The sequence below is a fragment of the Phoenix dactylifera genome, chromosome 15, assembly GCF_051530095.1.
Source record: "Phoenix dactylifera cultivar Ajwa chromosome 15, Ajwa_hap1_PhDact_Kaust_v1.1, whole genome shotgun sequence".
NCBI lineage: Eukaryota > Viridiplantae > Streptophyta > Magnoliopsida > Arecales > Arecaceae > Phoenix > Phoenix dactylifera.
In genome coordinates, this window is record NC_143204.1 from 14,305,405 (window position 1) to 14,323,406 (window position 18,002).

At 36.8% G+C, this 18,002-nt stretch overlaps 2 protein-coding genes across 2 annotated transcripts; one reads left to right on the forward strand and one right to left on the reverse strand.

Annotated features, from left to right (window-relative positions):
• Positions 1 to 357: 357 nt before the first annotated feature.
• LOC149751241 (uncharacterized) lies at positions 358 to 3,955 on the forward strand. The gene is made up of 2 exons (XM_089927415.1): positions 358 to 1,606; positions 3,855 to 3,955. Exons 1-2 carry the CDS (start codon positions 415 to 417, stop codon positions 3,953 to 3,955), a joined length of 1,293 nt encoding a protein of 430 aa, XP_089783541.1. The 5' UTR covers positions 358 to 414.
• LOC103718572 (cyclin-D5-1-like) lies at positions 3,655 to 6,674 on the reverse strand. The gene is made up of 5 exons (XM_008807458.5): positions 5,493 to 6,674; positions 5,323 to 5,412; positions 4,957 to 5,236; positions 4,730 to 4,863; positions 3,655 to 4,620 (listed from the first exon to the last, which is right to left on the reverse strand). Exons 1-5 carry the CDS (start codon positions 5,772 to 5,774, stop codon positions 4,477 to 4,479), a joined length of 930 nt encoding a protein of 309 aa, XP_008805680.3. The 5' UTR covers positions 5,775 to 6,674; the 3' UTR covers positions 3,655 to 4,476.
• Positions 6,675 to 18,002: the final 11,328 nt, after the last annotated feature.

The window sequence follows — 18,002 nt, forward strand, 5'->3', positions numbered from 1 at the left end:
CAATTAGTCAATGAAGGAAGTAGGGATTGGAAAAATCTAGGTATCAAGCTTAAAAGTCATGAAACAACTAATGAACATATCATTAGCATGAATAGGTGGATTGAGTTAGAAGTGAGATTGCTAAAAAATAATACAATTGATAAAAATCTCCAAGAACAAATAAACCAAGAGAAGGATCATTGGAAAAAAGTTCTATTTAGAATTATTGCTGTCGTAAAAAATCTTGCAAAAAATAATTTAGCATTTCGAGGAAAGAATGAAAAGATCTATCAAAGCAATAATGGAAATTTTCTAAGTTTTATTGAAACGATTGCAGAATTTGATCCAATAATGCAAGAACATATTCGACGTATTCAACATGGTGAAATTTACAATCATTATTTAGGTCATAATATTCAAAATGAATTGATTCAAATGTTAGCATCTGAAATTAAAGCTATAATACTTAAAAAGATTAAAGAAGCAAAATATTTTTCTGTAATACTTGATTGCACTCCTGATGCAAGCCATCAGGAACAAATGACCCTAGTTTTAAGATGTGTAGATACTTCAACAAGTTCAGTAAAAGTAGAAGAATATTTTTTAGAATTTTTAGAAATAGATGATACCTCTGGAAAGGGCCTTTTTAATGAACTTATAAATATAATAGAAAAACATAAACTTGAGGTTAATGATATAAGAGGACAAGGGTATGATAATGGATCTAATATGAAAGGAAAACATCAAGGTGTACAAAGAAGATTATTAGATATAAATCCTAGAGCATTTTACATACCATGTGGATGTCATAACTTGAATTTAGTATTATGTGATACTGCTAACTCGTGTCCTAAAGCTATATCTTTTTTTGGAGTGATACAACGAATTTATACCTTATTTTCTTCTTCTACAAAACGATGGAAAATTTTACAAGATAATATATCCACATTAACTCTTAAACTCTTGTCACAAATACGTTGGGAAAGTCGTATTGAAAGTGTCAAAGCAATTAAAAACCAAGCTCCTAAAATAAGAGATGCTTTAGTTCAATTAGCGGAAACTAGTGAAGATCCTAAAATAAAGAGTGAAGCCACATGTTTAGCTACATATGAGATTGAAAATTTTGAATTTTTATTAGGCATGAATATTTGGTATGATATATTGTTTGCTGTTAACTCAGTTAGTAAGATTTTACAATCTGAAGACATGCATATTGATGTTGCTATAGATCAATTAAAAGGTCTTCTTTCTTATTTGAAAAGTTATAGAGAAAATGGATTCATGAATGCTTTGAATTCATCTAAAGAAATTGCAAATAAAATGGAAATAGAACCTATATTTCGTGAAAAACGTGTGATCCGTAGAAAAAAATATTTTGATGAAAATAATGATGATGAGATAACAAGATCAGCTGAAGAATCTTTTAGAATTGATTACTTTTTATATATAGTAGATCAAGCTATTTTTTCAATTCAAAATAGGTTTGAACAATTTACCATATATGAAAATGTTTTTGGTTTTTTGTTTAATTTTAGAAAGTTAAAATCTTTGAATGAAGATGATTTGAAAAAGTGTTGTCTTAATCTTGAAAACTTTTTAAAGCATGGTGAATATTCTGATATTGATGGTATTGATCTGTTTTCAGAGTTAAAAATTTTAAAAGAATTTTTACAAACAGAAACTAGTACTCCTATTGATTTTTTAAGTTTTATAAAAAAAACAGATTCTTTTCCAAATGCATGCATTGCATATAGGATATTATTAACAATACCTGTAACAGTTGCTTCTGCTGAAAGAAGTTTTTCAAAATTAAAGTTGATAAAATCTTATTTGCGATCAACTATGTCACAAGAAAGATTAAATGGATTAGCTATATTATCGATTGAAAATAGTATTTTAATGGATCTTGAGTATAAAAGTTTAATTAGTAATTTTGCTTCTCAAAAAGCTAGGCGAATTATTTTTAAATAAAAATTTAAAAATATTTTTATACTTATTAAAAAAATTATTATTTAAATAATAATAAAAAAAGTCCCTTCTAATGAATTCGCCTAAGGCCCCCAAATGTATTGGGCCGCCCCTGCAGCCAACATTGCACTTGATTTGGCTACATAAACCATTTTGAGAGATACCCTTTAATGTTACACAGTGGAAGGGAAAACCCAATCTATGCCTTGTCACTACAATTGTCATAAAAATAATTAAGATCGACTGACATCCTTCCATCTATATCCAATCCAAAGGCTTGCATGGGCAAAATACACCAAAGACTCTGTACTTTGTACTTCACACACCACTGCATTGCAGGTCTTTGCCCCCCTGTTTGCTGAAATATTATATAATGACAGTCCCATCATTCACTGGAGCCCATAGAAATATTTTGTTGACCAACTCAAAATGAGGCACTCTGTTCTCTTCTCCTTGATCCTCGGTTAGCTTTGTTTCTTTATTCACTTTTCTTGTGGGGGTAGAGATCCTTAGTCTGCAGTGATGGGCAGGCTTCATGTGTAAATTCCTAAGGCCACAGATCAAGCAACTCTTGGATGTTTTTTTTTTAAAAACCTTTTCCCTTGCTGCTGTGCCAGAGCCAGTGGTACTCCATTGAACCAACCCACATCTCAGTCTTTCTTCTTTTTCTTTTTTTTTTTCTGACTGCATGGAGAAGAGGGATCTCACAGGGATTAAAGAAGTTTATCTCATTTCCAACCATCCGCTCAGAGATCAGACAGTAGTGAGTGATAAGGCCTCACACCAGCTTTGAGGCATGGAAGACTCGCAAAATGTCCCCTTCCCCATTGGAAAACAGCACCGCCCACGTGCTGGACTGGCATGAAAGAAATTGGCAGCACTAGGCCTTCTTTTATCACTCAACATCCAATACTTTTGTATGTTACAAGCTAAGGTGAGGCCTTCAATGGTTATGTGGACCAAGCCCTGGACTATTCAGAACATCGGACATAAACTAGTAACTAATGATTACGTTATTATCAAATACATCAATTTCTGAAATTTTTCCGGGAGAAAAGCTTTTATTCTACTTTCTTATGACATGGCATATACTTTTAGGAGTAGGATCCATGCGAGCGTTTGTTTAGTCCTACATCGATTAATTACCAAGAAGATTTCGGATATTTATACAGGATCAAAGAACCAAATAATACCTTATGACTAGATTTTTTGAGCAAGATCCTGAATTGTTACATACTGATTGGACAGTAAACATATATGGCTAATCATATTGGCATATACTTTATTTTCTGATACATACATGTATTTACTGTAGATTGCTGTAAATAAAAATCTGGTTTTACTGCAAAAAGAAAACAGTAACTCGTACTACATATAGATTTATCATCCCTTGTTTAAGGTGAAGCTCCATGGAATAATGTGTGATCATCATATGGATGATATGTCCAATGTTCTTAGGGGCAGTACTTGTGGACTCTTTTTTGCAGCCATGGAGAGAGAGATCTCTCTTTCATATAAAGTTGAGCGTCTTTTAGTCTGGCCTTTTCCCTGTAGGAGTTTGAAAAAAAAAAACAACAGAACTTTTGATCTCCATACGAAATATCTTTCGGTGAAACATCCTGAGGGTTGCCGTGCAGCATGAGAGAGACAATTACTCCATATTCATGAACAGTCATTTAGATTCTCCACAAGCAAAAAGCTCGGTTCTGGCTTCATGACACAGCACAAAGCAAAACAATAAAGGCAGCACCATCTCATTCCCAAGACCAAGCAAAATCCAATCACAGTTTACACCCACTTTACAAGCTTTCAGCTGGCCAGCTTGCAACCCAAGTGCATCTGATCATACCAGCACTCTCTCACTGCTTTTTTTTTTTTTCATTTTTTCCTTTTCTTTGGTAAATCAGCGTCTCACTTACACATAGATGTGAGTGCGCTACGAGGAATTAGAATACAAAACACGATCGAGGCCCTGTGGGACAGGGCCAATGCCATCTCGCTGCTTTGAAGTTCTCTCCAAGACTCATCAAAGCGTCCCAAATACCTCCACCTCAAATAGCAATGGACTTTCAATACTACTGTTCACAAGGATCCCTCCACAGGTCCCATGGGTCTCACCACATCACACTTCAGGACAAACAAAAACAGTAAAGGAATTACAACGAATATGGGCAAGCATTCATGAATGAATGACAAGGGCTATAAACCAAAAGGAATCCATCCATTCCTATTCACAAAAATCACTATGTGCCATGGCCTATTGGGGTTTATCTCCTCGTAGTCAGCCTTTTTGTAACTTTGAGCTGTAGCTTTTGCCTTTATTTTTTTTTCCTCCCTTCTTTTTACGCCAACTAGTGTGAGAAAGTTGACCTCAAAAACTAAAAACCAAACCTTTTCAAGCTAAGTCATCCATCAATTAGAAAATCTGACTTAAGTAGAGAATCAAATCATGCCCCATGGACCCTGAAACAAAAAAAATAACCATTGCCTGGGTCTCTGAACTCCATCTCAACTCCATTTGATTGATTTCTACTCGGCATGCGGCGATTCTGACCTTCTCCTCTTACTGCTTCTTGCTGTGAAAGAGGTGGTGGCAATTAAATTCTTTGATGGTTTCAGCTTCTCCTTGTGTGACTCCTGAATCATCAGGCAATAGCAGGAGAACACATGCTCCTGGCACAGGATAATAACAGTTCACCTACTCATCACTTCCATTCTCTCCTAACTTTCCTTATGGAGATACTAAATCTATATAAATTCCAATCAAAAAGTTAAAACTTACAGTCTCCAGTGATCCACGTAGCGAGATTGTTCTCTTCTTAAACTCAGCTAAATTTTGAGTTAATCTTTCATCAAACGCGGCCAGAGTTGCTGCAGCCGCTATGACCGATGGGCGATGATCCACTAAATTCATCACTGAAAAAAGAAGAAGAGAGAGTATTATTAGTCCTTAGCTTATGAACTCCAATCCAACAGCCTAAAGAATTTCATAAATTGATGGCGACCAACCTCCAGTGGCTGCAAAAATAAATCCAATGGCTCTTGCCATCAAATTACTCCATTTGTGTTCTTGTAACCTGGACGCAAAATAACTTAGATATGCAAATGGAGTTACTGAATTCAACCTCCATTCCAATGTATTCAGAACAAGAAACTCCATCCTTTGTATCAGATTGCTCTTAAAATCATATCGGAACTCCGACAGCGCCGGGACCTTGCATTCCTCCATCTTTGCCGCCAGAGACAAACAAGCCACTGACAGTAACTGAACAGCCCAAATCTTTCCCTTCTGATCGATTACACTAGAATCATTCAGTAGACAGAACTAAAGAATCAGATAGCAAGACAGAGTCAGAAAATGAAGCAAATCATTACATCATCAATTCTTCGATGCATGAGAAAGCGATCGAGATAAGTCACAGCCATGTATGCCGTCTTCGAGCAGAAGCCGAAGCAAGCCTTGGTCTGTTAAAAAGAAATTGGCTGCGATTAGAAGATAAGAATTGGAGAATGAAATGAATGGATTTAAATGGATCGATACCGACTTTCAGAATCCATCGGACGGCATCAGAGCGAGCACATTTCAGCCAATCTTCGGAGGAGTCATCATATACTCTGCTTCCTCTGCTGTCGGAACGGACGCTCTCTTTGGAGAACAGCATGTCGATGTAGTCATCCTCCTCTGTTTCCGAGAAAATGCAGCCATCGTTATAAACCGTTACCATATCACTCTTTTCCTCTTCATCACCATCGCCATGGAGAAGAGTTGATCCATCTTCTTGGCAGATGAGGTTGGAGAGCGAAACAGAGCAATCGGAATCCTCCATTTCGATGGCTTGGCTCTCTGCTCTTGAAGGTTTCAGGAGTCCATTTCCCGCGGCCGGTCAAAAATCCCCATTAGGGAGGAAACGAGAGTCCATTTCCCGCAGTCGGTCAAAATCCCCAGGGGATTTAACCGCCGGCGGAGGAGAACGGTGAGGATGGAAGATCCGGGCGCCGGTCCCCGAAAATATAGAGAATGGTGGTGGAAGCGGATTCTGGCGGAGTTTTCTAGCTCCGGCCGTGAGAGGGAGAAAAAGAAAGAGATGTGACAATCTGAGCTGGTATTTGTTTAGTTATACGTCGTTGTTATATTAGATCCAAAAAAAATCCAAATAAATATTGGAAGTAAATTTTCTGAAATATTTTGACAGGATTTGATGGAATTTAGATTCTAGCGCTAATCCAACTTCAATTATATACTTGGACATTTATACCGACCAAAATTTTCAAATAATAATTTTTTTGGGTCTACCTGAGCCTACTTTGAAAAGGCTACTATAGGGATATGCTGATGAACCACTCCTTGGGAGAGAAATATAGGTAAATCAAATACACCAAAATAATATTTTGTTGGGTCTTCTTTAGAAGGACTGATATAGGAAAATGTGGATGAGTTGTTCCTTATGAGAGAAACTTGGTTGAGCTAGATGCCATGGCTTATACTTAGTCTTACATCGGTTTTATGCTGCGTTTATTTTGGAAGGACTACTATAGGAAAATGTGGATGAGCTATTCCTTAGAAGAGAAACATGGGAGAGTTGGATGCTAGGGTTTATGTTTAATCCTGTATGGTTATGTGCTAGAAAGATACTGAATATTTATATAGGTTAAGGAAGCTAAATAATATATTTTTGGCTCCTACGGATACATGTAGGTAAGCTGCTCGTTAGGAGAAAAATGTGTGCGAAGCATTCCTTTGGAAGGATTTCATTTATAGGGAAATGTGGGTGAGTCGTTCCTTTGGAGAGATCAATGTGAGATTTAGATAAGAAGGGTTTTGAGACCATTTTATTTTATTAAAATATGCCTAGGCTCCGTATTGAGGGAAAAAAAAAAAAGATGCCTAGACTTACTGGAATTTCGGATCTTGTTTGATTTGATCTGGATGGTTGTTGATGGAATCAAGAAGATGTTGTATCGTAGCTCGTGTATGAACTTCATTAGGTCAAGTTAGTCAATGTGAAAAAAAAAAATTTAGTTAGCAATGCCTTGAAAGTTTAATTAAAAATGTTTTCTGGAAGACTGCAATTAAGGAGTTACCAATGGATTAGCGTGATGTTGTTATGCTGTCGAATTATGCGAATTGACTATGCACCATATTCAATGGTAAGGATGTGTACCTGAAGTCAAAGAAGTCATATGTTAATCACTCTTTTGAATTGCAGTAATACGTCATAGTGATTCATGCTAATGCATGGACATGAAAAATGTGATGTGTCCCTCAGAGATACATTAAAGGGTTGAATACTCCAATTTTTACAGAAACTTCTCATGACTACAAATTAACTGTCCAACATTCACCATGAATCATGTCGAAGTGGATTTACACCATCTATGGGGATGTTTTGTAGAGAGGTAATAAGGTGTTAATATATGGTTGCATATAACATGTTTCTTCTCAGTTTATGAGGATGTTAGGTGATCGATTAACGAAGACAATAGTGTCGTGTTAATATTTGGTTGCATATAACCTGCATCCTTTTAGGGCATGTGTACAACACTGGGTTTGGTTGTGATACGTGGAAGAATTACAATATTCAGTTGATATGTGGCATGAAGTTACCTGGATGATGAATTTACTTAACTAAACAATATTTTTTTTTGAAAGGAAAGAACATATATTGTGTAGTGAACTATGGAATTGGCTATTTTGATGAACTACCAAGGTATAAGTTGGGACAAGATTATGACATCATAGTTTTATGTGCCATTAAAGTCCATTGATTTAGATTAGGGTTTAGTAGCCAAAACTGGAGGTAGGAGATAATTGTGGGTGTAGGTAAGTAGATTCTTCAATAGACACTTGAAGCATGGAGGTGCTTAACAAGTTGATCCGGGTTCGAGATTCTAAGAAGTTTCCAAAATATGTGCATTAACTTAGATCGATGAAAAGTTTCATCTCTTAAAATTTAGGATATAGAGTTATGACATTAGCTAAATAAATATGGATATATCTATCTATGCACATTTTTCAATCTCCTTGCTAAGAGCTCTTATTTTAAGGGATAAAAATTGGGGTTGTAAGTTTTTACCATTTCTCATTTTATCCTTTTTTTCACTTGCTCATAGTTATACTAAAGTTGGTGGCTATATTTTTTTAGCTAGTCTTGAAAGCACTATTATGATGTGGCATGTTCAATTAGGTGAGCAGTCAAAGGCTCTCTCGTTTTGTATTAGTTAAGGACATAGCCCATATGCATATAGTAATTAAGTGGTAAGAGGACGATGACGTATAAATTGACGAAGTCATCGGCAATTGAACAGTGACTTGAGTTTGAGTCCTGCCCTCATCAAATTTCAATAGAGTATTATTGTTCTAAACTAGCACATAACCTAGACGGTGCACCAGTCAATTTTTTTTCCTTCTATCAAATATTCTTGCAATGCAATATAGCAATATAACAAATTGGAATAAATAAAAGACTTCAATAGCTCAATTTCTATTGCATGTTAAACGATAAATTTTAATTATGGTCGTGTAAAAACTCCATATAATATTGTCGTTCATATAGCAAATGGAAAACTCAATATAAGCTGAACTTTCGTATAGAAACTCCTGTCATTAATATTAGCCCATGTGATGCACTACAATTTGTTTCTCCCTTTTTCAACTATTTTTAAAATACAATATAATAATATCATAAATTATAATAAATAGAAGATTGCAATAGTCAGATTTCTAATAGTTTTTTGTTACCTTCCATAGTTTGTTCATTTGAGAAATGCTACATATGAAAAGTTCCTCGTACCATATGATATGGGAGAATTGGTATCTCTTGCGAGACTTAATGCCTAGCCAATACATGAATGATATGGTTGAATGTTGAGTTGCTAGGCCAGCATCAATCTGGAACTTTTTGTGTGCACAAAATAGGAGCCCCGAAGCATTTTCCTTGCAATTTTTCGCTCCTATGGAACCTTTACAAAACTATAGAATCCTTCATGAAAGATAGGCCTGTTTTTTTGTAAGTAAGATAGTTTGTCCTACTCCAATAGGAGCCCTAGAGGTCATCTCTTACTGATTCAGTCCCATGACCAATTTTAATATGTGACTTGCAAAGTTGCAATTCAATAATCTGAGCCAAATGTACCAGCCAGCGGTTGTTCAGGTTAGCAGGTAAACTTCTTCAGTTTATAATAACCTCTCATTAATCTCGTGAATCCCAAGTTGGCCAGGATTTAAAGGAAGGGCATGAACCTTAATTATACTATATGCATTATAGCCCCCAACATATATTTTGAAATGCCATGACATCCCATCCAACTGCATAGGACAGTGAAGGAGATAATGAAGGAACAATAGAGCTTGTTTATAGGCTTTGATTGCTTGTCTCCATGTTGATGTCCTTAACCTACAAAGACAGGATTAATAAGAATCTGAGAAAGCATTGATGGAGAGGCATCAGAGATGCATTGTTAATTGAAAAATCCAAAGACCTACACAGGATCCAAAACCAACCCGAGTTGTCATCACTTTGATTTTTGGTGGCCTTGTGTTGTTGAATTTTTGGCTGCATTAATTCAAGACCTAGGCCCCAATACCTTACATCTTTGGAGATTTCCGACCTTGATGGCATCACTACTTTAATCTTTTTTTTTTTAAAGTTCAGAGTCCTGACTTGATAGGATTGTTTTTACTACCTGCTTCTGCTGCAGGTTCTAATTAATTGGAGCCTAGGGCACAAATGAACTATAATACCGATCTTTGATCAAGTCTTCCTCTGAATTTTCTGATGCTGGTGTTTAAATGGCTTTGAAGATTAGATAGTTAAGTTCACTTTTCATAGGTTAGTTAATACAAAGGAAAAAATGGTCCCCCTTCCTTGCTTGTCAACGTTTGCAAAGTGAAATCTGACCAGTTCTGCTGTCGGGCTGATCAAATTTTCCTTCCATTCCAGTTTGAAATTTTGATGGTGGAAATGATTTTAATTTATGCCTAAGTTAGAAGTATTATAGGTTACAGGTGTTTATAACATTAAAGAATTGGAAAGAAAGTTGAAAGAAAAAATTCTAGATCTCTGACTTCAGCCCAACAATTATTTCTCTCACCCTTCACATCTATGGATCAATCATATCAAAGTTGTTGGTGGACGAGGGCTACTTAAATGGAATTTTAGACATGGTTGTGTCACATTAATTCTTAAAACTGATCTCTTCGAAAGGCAATGACTTAAAATGATACATTTAATCATTAAAAAGTATTTGCAAACATGCACAATCTTGCAACTGATGATGGTTCATTGTAATTGAGTTGCTTTAGGTGCTTGTTCACATAGGTATTTGAAGCTACAAAAAATAACTCCAAAAAAGAACAACTTAATTGTAGTCAAACTGTTGCAAGTGAGAGTATTTGAAAAACAGATTGCTAAACCAACTAGCTAGGGTTGGATACAACATAGTGCTTGACCCAAGGGCTGAGATTACCAATCACATAAATACAGTAATAATAAGTTGAGTTATTATAGCTAAGCATGGTTAGGAGCATACATTGGAGCTTAGCTTGAATTTGAATATAATTGGAGACTTCCAAATGCAAAAAAGAATAAATGTCTTTTTATCCCTGCATTTTTGAAGAAAAGGGAGGAAGAATACATTTTCCAAACCAAATTATGACTTTGCTGGTTATTAAGCGAAAAGGAGACTGTGATTCCATCACCAAACTAATGGTTGTGACTCCTAAGAAAGGAATATTTATTGAATGAATATAATTCATCAATTGAGAGAACTATCCTTGATTACCTTTTCTCTTCAACAAATTATGCATGTTTGCATCTCATCTTATGTCTCATCAATTGATAGGATCATGCCCATCTATCAAAGACTTCTTCCTCTTTTAACTAGTTACATGCTATTACATTAATCTAACTTTAAGAATCTCTATTGATGAATATAAACTTTTAATACATTAACTTAAATGAAAATTTGAAGCACGTATATCACAAACACAAAAGAGAATCTTTGAAGTACAAGAGACATAAAAGGACCAAACATTTTGGTAGTTCTCTCTCGGACGTTGGAGTGGTCCTGCGAAATTTGGATGTCGCTTCTATTTGGCCTAAACTACTGCACTGACTCCATGGAAACTTTGGAAAATTGAATCCCAAGTACCTCACACAGAATGGTAGGTCTTAATATTGGATTCCGCTTTCTAATAATGTCATGATTTAGGAGAGGCTTGCTGGGCTGCTCGTAGAAAAGAAAAAAAAAATTCTTACTAAAATATATATATTTTTTTGAAAAACTGTTATCTGGATATATAGTATCTGAAAAAATATTTTTTACATATTTTATTGATCATGAAAAATGGCACATTCTAAATTAGTTTATATTTGATTAAGCATTTACTTTTCTATAAAAGTTATGTAAAATATTTGTTATACTCAGAGAAAAATCTTACAATATTCTATCTAAGAGCTTTAGGACATTTTTTGAAAAAAAAAAAAATCATAATTTTCAACCAGTAAAAATTAGATTTTTTTTTGTTCCACGTGAATTTTTCTTCCTCGTAAAAAGTAAAAAATCTTGTTTTCCATCTCTCTTTTTAAAAAACTCTAATCAAATATAAAATATTTTATTTATTTATTTATTTATTTTCTTTCTTTCTTTTCTTTCCATAAATTAAACAAGTCTTTAGACTTTTTGGTACAAATAATTAGCCATAGGTCACCTAATCCACAAGCTAATGGTCCAGGCCCTATCCATTAACCCCGTTGATCATCCAGCTGTGTGTTAATGGTGGGCTTGCAACCACTAGTCATTCTCAGCTCTGGAATCAGCCCCCTCTAAAGAGAGAAGGGGACCAACCAAGCATCCAAATACCAATATTAAATATAGTTGGTAAGAAAGGGAGAGGCATGTACAAACCCTGTGGAAAAATGTCAGAACGAAGCCACTCTTCTTCGTTGTTTCCTTTGGCTCCCTAAGCATCCGTCACCCTACTTGAATGTTAGTAATTAAAGAAGGAACAGTGATGTGCAAGGGCCACACCACTCCATGGAAGCCTTCCAAATGCCAAAGTCTAAGAGTAGTCATGTCATGGGGGTCCCTTCCACACCTTGGGAAAGGGCACGCGACGTGCAAGGCTCTTCAAGTATCAGAGCTGTTTCATTCAATAAAGTGGTGAGAATACTGGGGCCCAAAAAATTTGCCATTATCTACTGTTTAAAATAAATTAAGATGGACTAATTTATATGCATTGCCATGAGCCGAGCTAACAGCGACATGGAAAAATTTTTCCCATACTAGGTACGTTCTAAGTATGATTGTATCCATATTGAAGAAGATTCGGCTACTATAATCGAGAAGATTCAAGAATGGCGCACTGCAATAGATGGACAGTTTCTGCTCCAAAATATTCGAAGGATCGCAAAGACTGTGGTTCCTTCAGAGCTATTCATGTTTATTGGGAGGTAAACACTGTAGCTGATTGGATGGTCTTCTTCGGAGCGCATCATTCGAAAAAAATTTTCTAGGTAAATCAGATAGATATTTTTTACTTTTTTTCATCAACTTTTTTTTTTTGGCTTTAATAACTGTACTTATATATGTATGCTGTGAGCCGGTGCACCAAAAAATCAAAAAAAAAAGAAAGAAGAACATATCCTCGAGCCCACGACATGTTGCAGCTGGAGCCGTCTTTTAACGACCATCTCTCAAAAGGATCTGCTAATTTTAATTCTATTAGCTTACATTACTCTCAAAAAAAAACCTAACTAAAAAATATTATTTAAATTTTTTCGTTCTATATAAATATTTAAAATTTATTCAGTATATAGCTAATAAAAAAATAAATATATATCTGTATGGACCCCCACAATCAATAGTGACTCTCTTTCCCTTCTTAACCATTACTTGTCCAATACAAGTGCACAGCTATCTTACAAGCTCCATAATTCCACGAATATCTTCATTCCATACATCATATACTCATCGTAATAGTACTCTCCTGTTCTCATAACCTGAGAACCTTGGATGACGTTGACTCTTCTTTAAGTGAATACGTCATCTTGACTCCATCTCTCTCTCGAGGTTATATATATTTGGAGGGAGAAGCAAGAAAAGCAGGTATGTTAAGAAACATGTATTCATCACTACTTGGAATCATAGTTGGATGCAATGCCGCATGCTAACCATGATTCACAACTTCGTAGCCAAAACACTGAGTAAGGGCCACCAAGATGGTAGTACGGTTGGAACGGAGCTAAAATTTCATTAGAGTGGCTCAGGTTCGAAATGCACGGATATCGATTAAATGTGGAAATCGGATGCCTTCCGCCCAGTCTGTCCGATAGCGGACACTGAGTAAGGACATATCATTTTTTTTTTTTCTTTTTCTTTCCCTTCTTCTATTCATATGGCTAAGAATTTCTTTGAGCAAAACGGTGGCGAAGACCCATCCCACATGGCTAACCATTTCGTTGCCCTATAATATCATGGCCATCCATGAAATACTTCTTTCTCGTGCACCAGTCATACACATACAAAATACTGGTATACTTGGATTACAGATAAAATCATCCAGTACTATTTAGATGACTGATAGCATCCTCTCTAATATTGCAGCAAATTAAAGTTGCGACTTTCCGAGCCACAGATTTTTCTTCTGCCCACCGAATTGGGAAAGGGGCAGGAGAGGAGAATCCAAGTGGGAAGGTGGGTCCTATGGTGAACTGCGGGGACTACGAACGCCTTCGCGGCCAACTTTTTTTTCTTCTATCAAAAGCTTCGGAAGCAGAAGTGCAAGCACATGGAGCAATGTGGCAGTACGGGACGATACCGTACTCTAGGGTCTCCGTATTGCACAGGATGGGAAAGAAACACTGCAACAAAAACTATTATTAGGGATGCTAAATAAAAGTGTCAGCAAATTTTTTTATCATAAATAAAAAATACAATGCTCCTTAAAAGCGTCGAAAAAAAATAAGTTATGCCGATGCTTTACTTAGCGTCGCCAAAGCGCTACCCGTTACCGACGCTTACAAGCTTTGGAAGGATTAAGCATCGACGCTTATAAGTGTCGGTGGAAGCCAAAATCCTACGACGCTTATAAGTGTCGTCGGACTCCATTCCTCTTCCAAACAAAACTCGACTCCCTCCCTCCATCAGCCCCAAATTCATAACCCACATCGACCGACCCCCTCCCTCCTTAGCCCTTTTCATCGATCTCAACCCTTCTCCGCCGACCGATCCCAAATCGCTCTCCTCCACCGCATCTCCTTTTCCTTTTATCCCTCTCCATTGGCCTCCTCTCCTTGGCCAACTTCCTCCTCCTATTCTCCTCCTAAACTTTTTACTCTGCACTCAGATGGCGTTTGAATTTTGGAACCAGCAAGGACAAGGACAAGGCTAGATTTGGGATCTTGAGAGGGTGTTGAGAGAGGCTGAGATATCAGGGCTTGCCAGAAACGCATACATCTACAAAGGCAGCAGACAGGTGATGAAGTTTGCCTTAGAGAGAACGTTGATGAAGGTTGCTGCGATCACTTTCCATCCTATGTCGGAGAGACTGAGATAGCTCAGAATATTTGAGACTTACTTTTTCCTCATGTAGAAAGCTTGTTGGTTTCTTTCATCTCCAAGCTTCCTCGAGGTCAACTTCAATAGTAGCATGATAGGGCACGGCAGCAGCAAAGGTAGAGTGGGTTTGTGATCCAAGGCCCGAATTATAAGCTAGTTGCAGCTGGCAGGATGCTGATCTTCGATGTTTCAGTTTTGGAAGTGAAGCTGAGGGTAGCCTGGATAGGTATTACCTATGCGATGTGGATTTTGAGGGTTGATCTCATTACCATCAAGGGTAACTCAGCGACAGTGAATGGATGGATCTAGAGTCAGGTGGGTTTTGGAGCTGCTCACCCGCTCCTGTGCACGATATCAAAAGATGTTTGAGGGAGTGTCTCGTTGGCGGTAGGGCATATCTACTTTAAGGAGAATAATACTGCGGAATGGAATGCTTCATTCACGAGGGAGTACTCTCGAGAGATGCTTTGGATTGACCTATCAGTTATTCCGATCGCGTTCTACAATATTTTGTTTTCTCACTTTATTGGATATATCTATACTATATATATATATATATATATATATATATATATATATATATATATATGTGTGTGTGTGTGTGTGTGTGTGTGTGTGTGTGTGTGTATGTATATGTATATATATGTGTGTGTATGTATATGATATATATATATATATATATATTGCATATGTATATGTATATATGTATGTATATGTCTATATGTATATGTATATATGTATGTATATGTCTATATATATATGTATATATATGTATGTATATGTCTATATATATATATATATATATGTATCTATGTATGTATATGTCTATATATATATATATATATGTATATATATGTATATATATGTATATATATGTATATATATGTATATATATCTGTATATATATGTATATATATCTGTATATATATGTATATATATATGTATATATATGTATATATATATATGTATATATATGTATATATATATATCTATATATATGTATATGTCTATATGTATATATGTGTATATGTCTATATGTACATATGTGTGCGAGAGAGAAAGAAAGCGAGGGTCCATTTTACCAAATAAAAAAATAAAAAAAAAAGGAGAGAGAGAGAGAGAGAGAGAGAGAGAGAGAGAGAGAGAGAGAGAGAGAGAGAGAGAGAGAGAGAGAGAGAGACGCGGGGTGGGGGGTCCTTGCTCTACGATCGTCGTACAATGACATGTAACCCCCACCCTCAGCTATCTAGAACTGAGAACTGAAGCACTCAAGCACAGACTGATGTGCTGCAAGTGAATTAAGGCCTCAAGTTAGAAGTTGAAAAGAAATGGGATTTTGAACTTTAGCTGATGAATCGGAAAGGAATTTTAATTTCTTTCAATCAAAGACGCATTCATTCACAATTATATATAATTAATATTAAAAGATTGCATGATTGCTTTACATTTAGTGCTAATTTGAAAGAATTAACTCTTGGAACGATCACTAACCATTGCTTAAATCATATGTTAACGTTCGGCGTTGCATAATATGCAGATCATGCTGGAAAAAGACGAGCTAGCAGATTACTAGCCAGGACCAAGCTCAATTCTAGATCAGCCTTAAATTTCATGACCCAAACTCGGCCCAACCCATAAATTTATCGACCAACATGGTTGCATGGCCCGGCCCAACATGGATCGATCCCTAATTCTGGTGTGATCATGGTTAATAACAGTTTAAACACTGATTTCATGCAGCTATAACAGCATTATCTCTTGAACTGCACCACAAATATTTCATGGTTATGCGACCGAATGGCATCGAAATCAGCATTTTCTCAAGTACCTGCTGGCTCAATGGGGCCTATGTTGGAGATCGAGATATATAATAGACATGTTAGATGGTGTTCTAAGATCATTTAAGTATTGGATTGAGTGAGTCACTTGTAGAAGAATTGCTTTTGTTGTGACAATGGGCTAAGACCTTATATGATGACAAACTTTGCCGCCAAGAGATGTGGTAAAAATTATTTACATCAGCCTTCATGGATCGAAAGCTGGCACTGGTATAACTGGTCCAATCAGGTTACAAATAGGCTTCACCTCGTCAAGCATGAGCAGATATCAACTTGAGTTAGTTCAGAAGTTTTAGAATTTTTACCTCAAATTAGCTAAGGCCACATTTTGCCAAAGCCTACTGAAAGACTTGAACCACTAGGATTGAGCTTGCATAAGGCTTGCATTTGTTATGCAATGATTTAAACCTTGCAGGCATGATCTATAAGGCCGGTCTTGGGCCTCTTGGCTCAAGACTGTATTCCATTATCTGCAAAAAAAAAAAAGGGGTTCCATTATCATAGGTAAATTGTGGCTGAAATGATTTTGGGCTTGTTAAGCCCAAAATACAAGCCTAATTAAGTTTCTATCAAGTTCTAAAATTTTTAATTTCTTTTTTTTTCCCGATAATACCATCCCATTGTCCTTTTTTTTTCTTTTTCTTCAGAAAAAGAATTCTACCCCACAGTCAAGTTGGATCTGAAGTGGACGTGCATGGTGTGGGATCATGCATGACGGATCATAAGTTGGATTTGTCAACAAATTTCTCAATTCGGTCCAGTTAGTTTGTTGTTAGGAAAACTTGGCTCTGCCGATCCTACTTCTAAGCTACTCAAATAAATGGTTAAAATTAAAGGGGAAAAAAATGCACGCGACTGTCTGTTTCCGCGCACAGATGAGTCTTGTTGGGTCGACTTGGCTATACATTGAGTCCCAAATTCCACCTGATCATAATATGATGATTTGGAGGCATGGGGCATGCAAATCAATCTGCCCGGTCTATGGTAGTGAAAGACGAAGCGCCAATCTGACATTGAGAGTTATGGATCCAGACATAAAGAGAAAGAAAGACCCGCTGGAGTGACTCCGACCATGTCTCCTTTTTTTTTGCTGAAACGGGTATTTCATACATCACGGGTACGAATACATCCTATAGAATTAGAAAACAAAAGGTCCCAAAGTGCTCCGGGTATCTCACCCTCCCCAGTCTATAGGGTGTCTCCTGAGTGGCTTGCTACATATGCCGCCATCTAATTGGCCGTCCCATTAGCTTCACGATATACATGCATAGCCTGAAATGTAACACCCTCTCTCACTATTGTCCAAATATCGTGGAGCAGGGGATGAACTCCTCTGTCACTGCTCGGGCCCCGTCCAACCCAGCTGATCACCATGGCTGAATCACTCTCCAGTAGGACTGAGGTCGCTTGAAGCACCCGCCGTGCGTAACACATGCCCATCCAGGCCGCTCGCAGCTCTGCGCTAGGAACTGAGGTATCAAAAATCCGTCAGCCTCCCACTGCCACAGCTCTGGAGCTCGGGCCTCTAATGACAAAGCCAACCCCTCTCCTCCTACCTCCATCCAAGACTGAGCCATTAAAATTGACCTTAAGGAAACTCGGGGGTGGGGGTTTCCAAGTAAAATTGACCAGGTCTCCTTCAATGCTTAAGTCAGACAT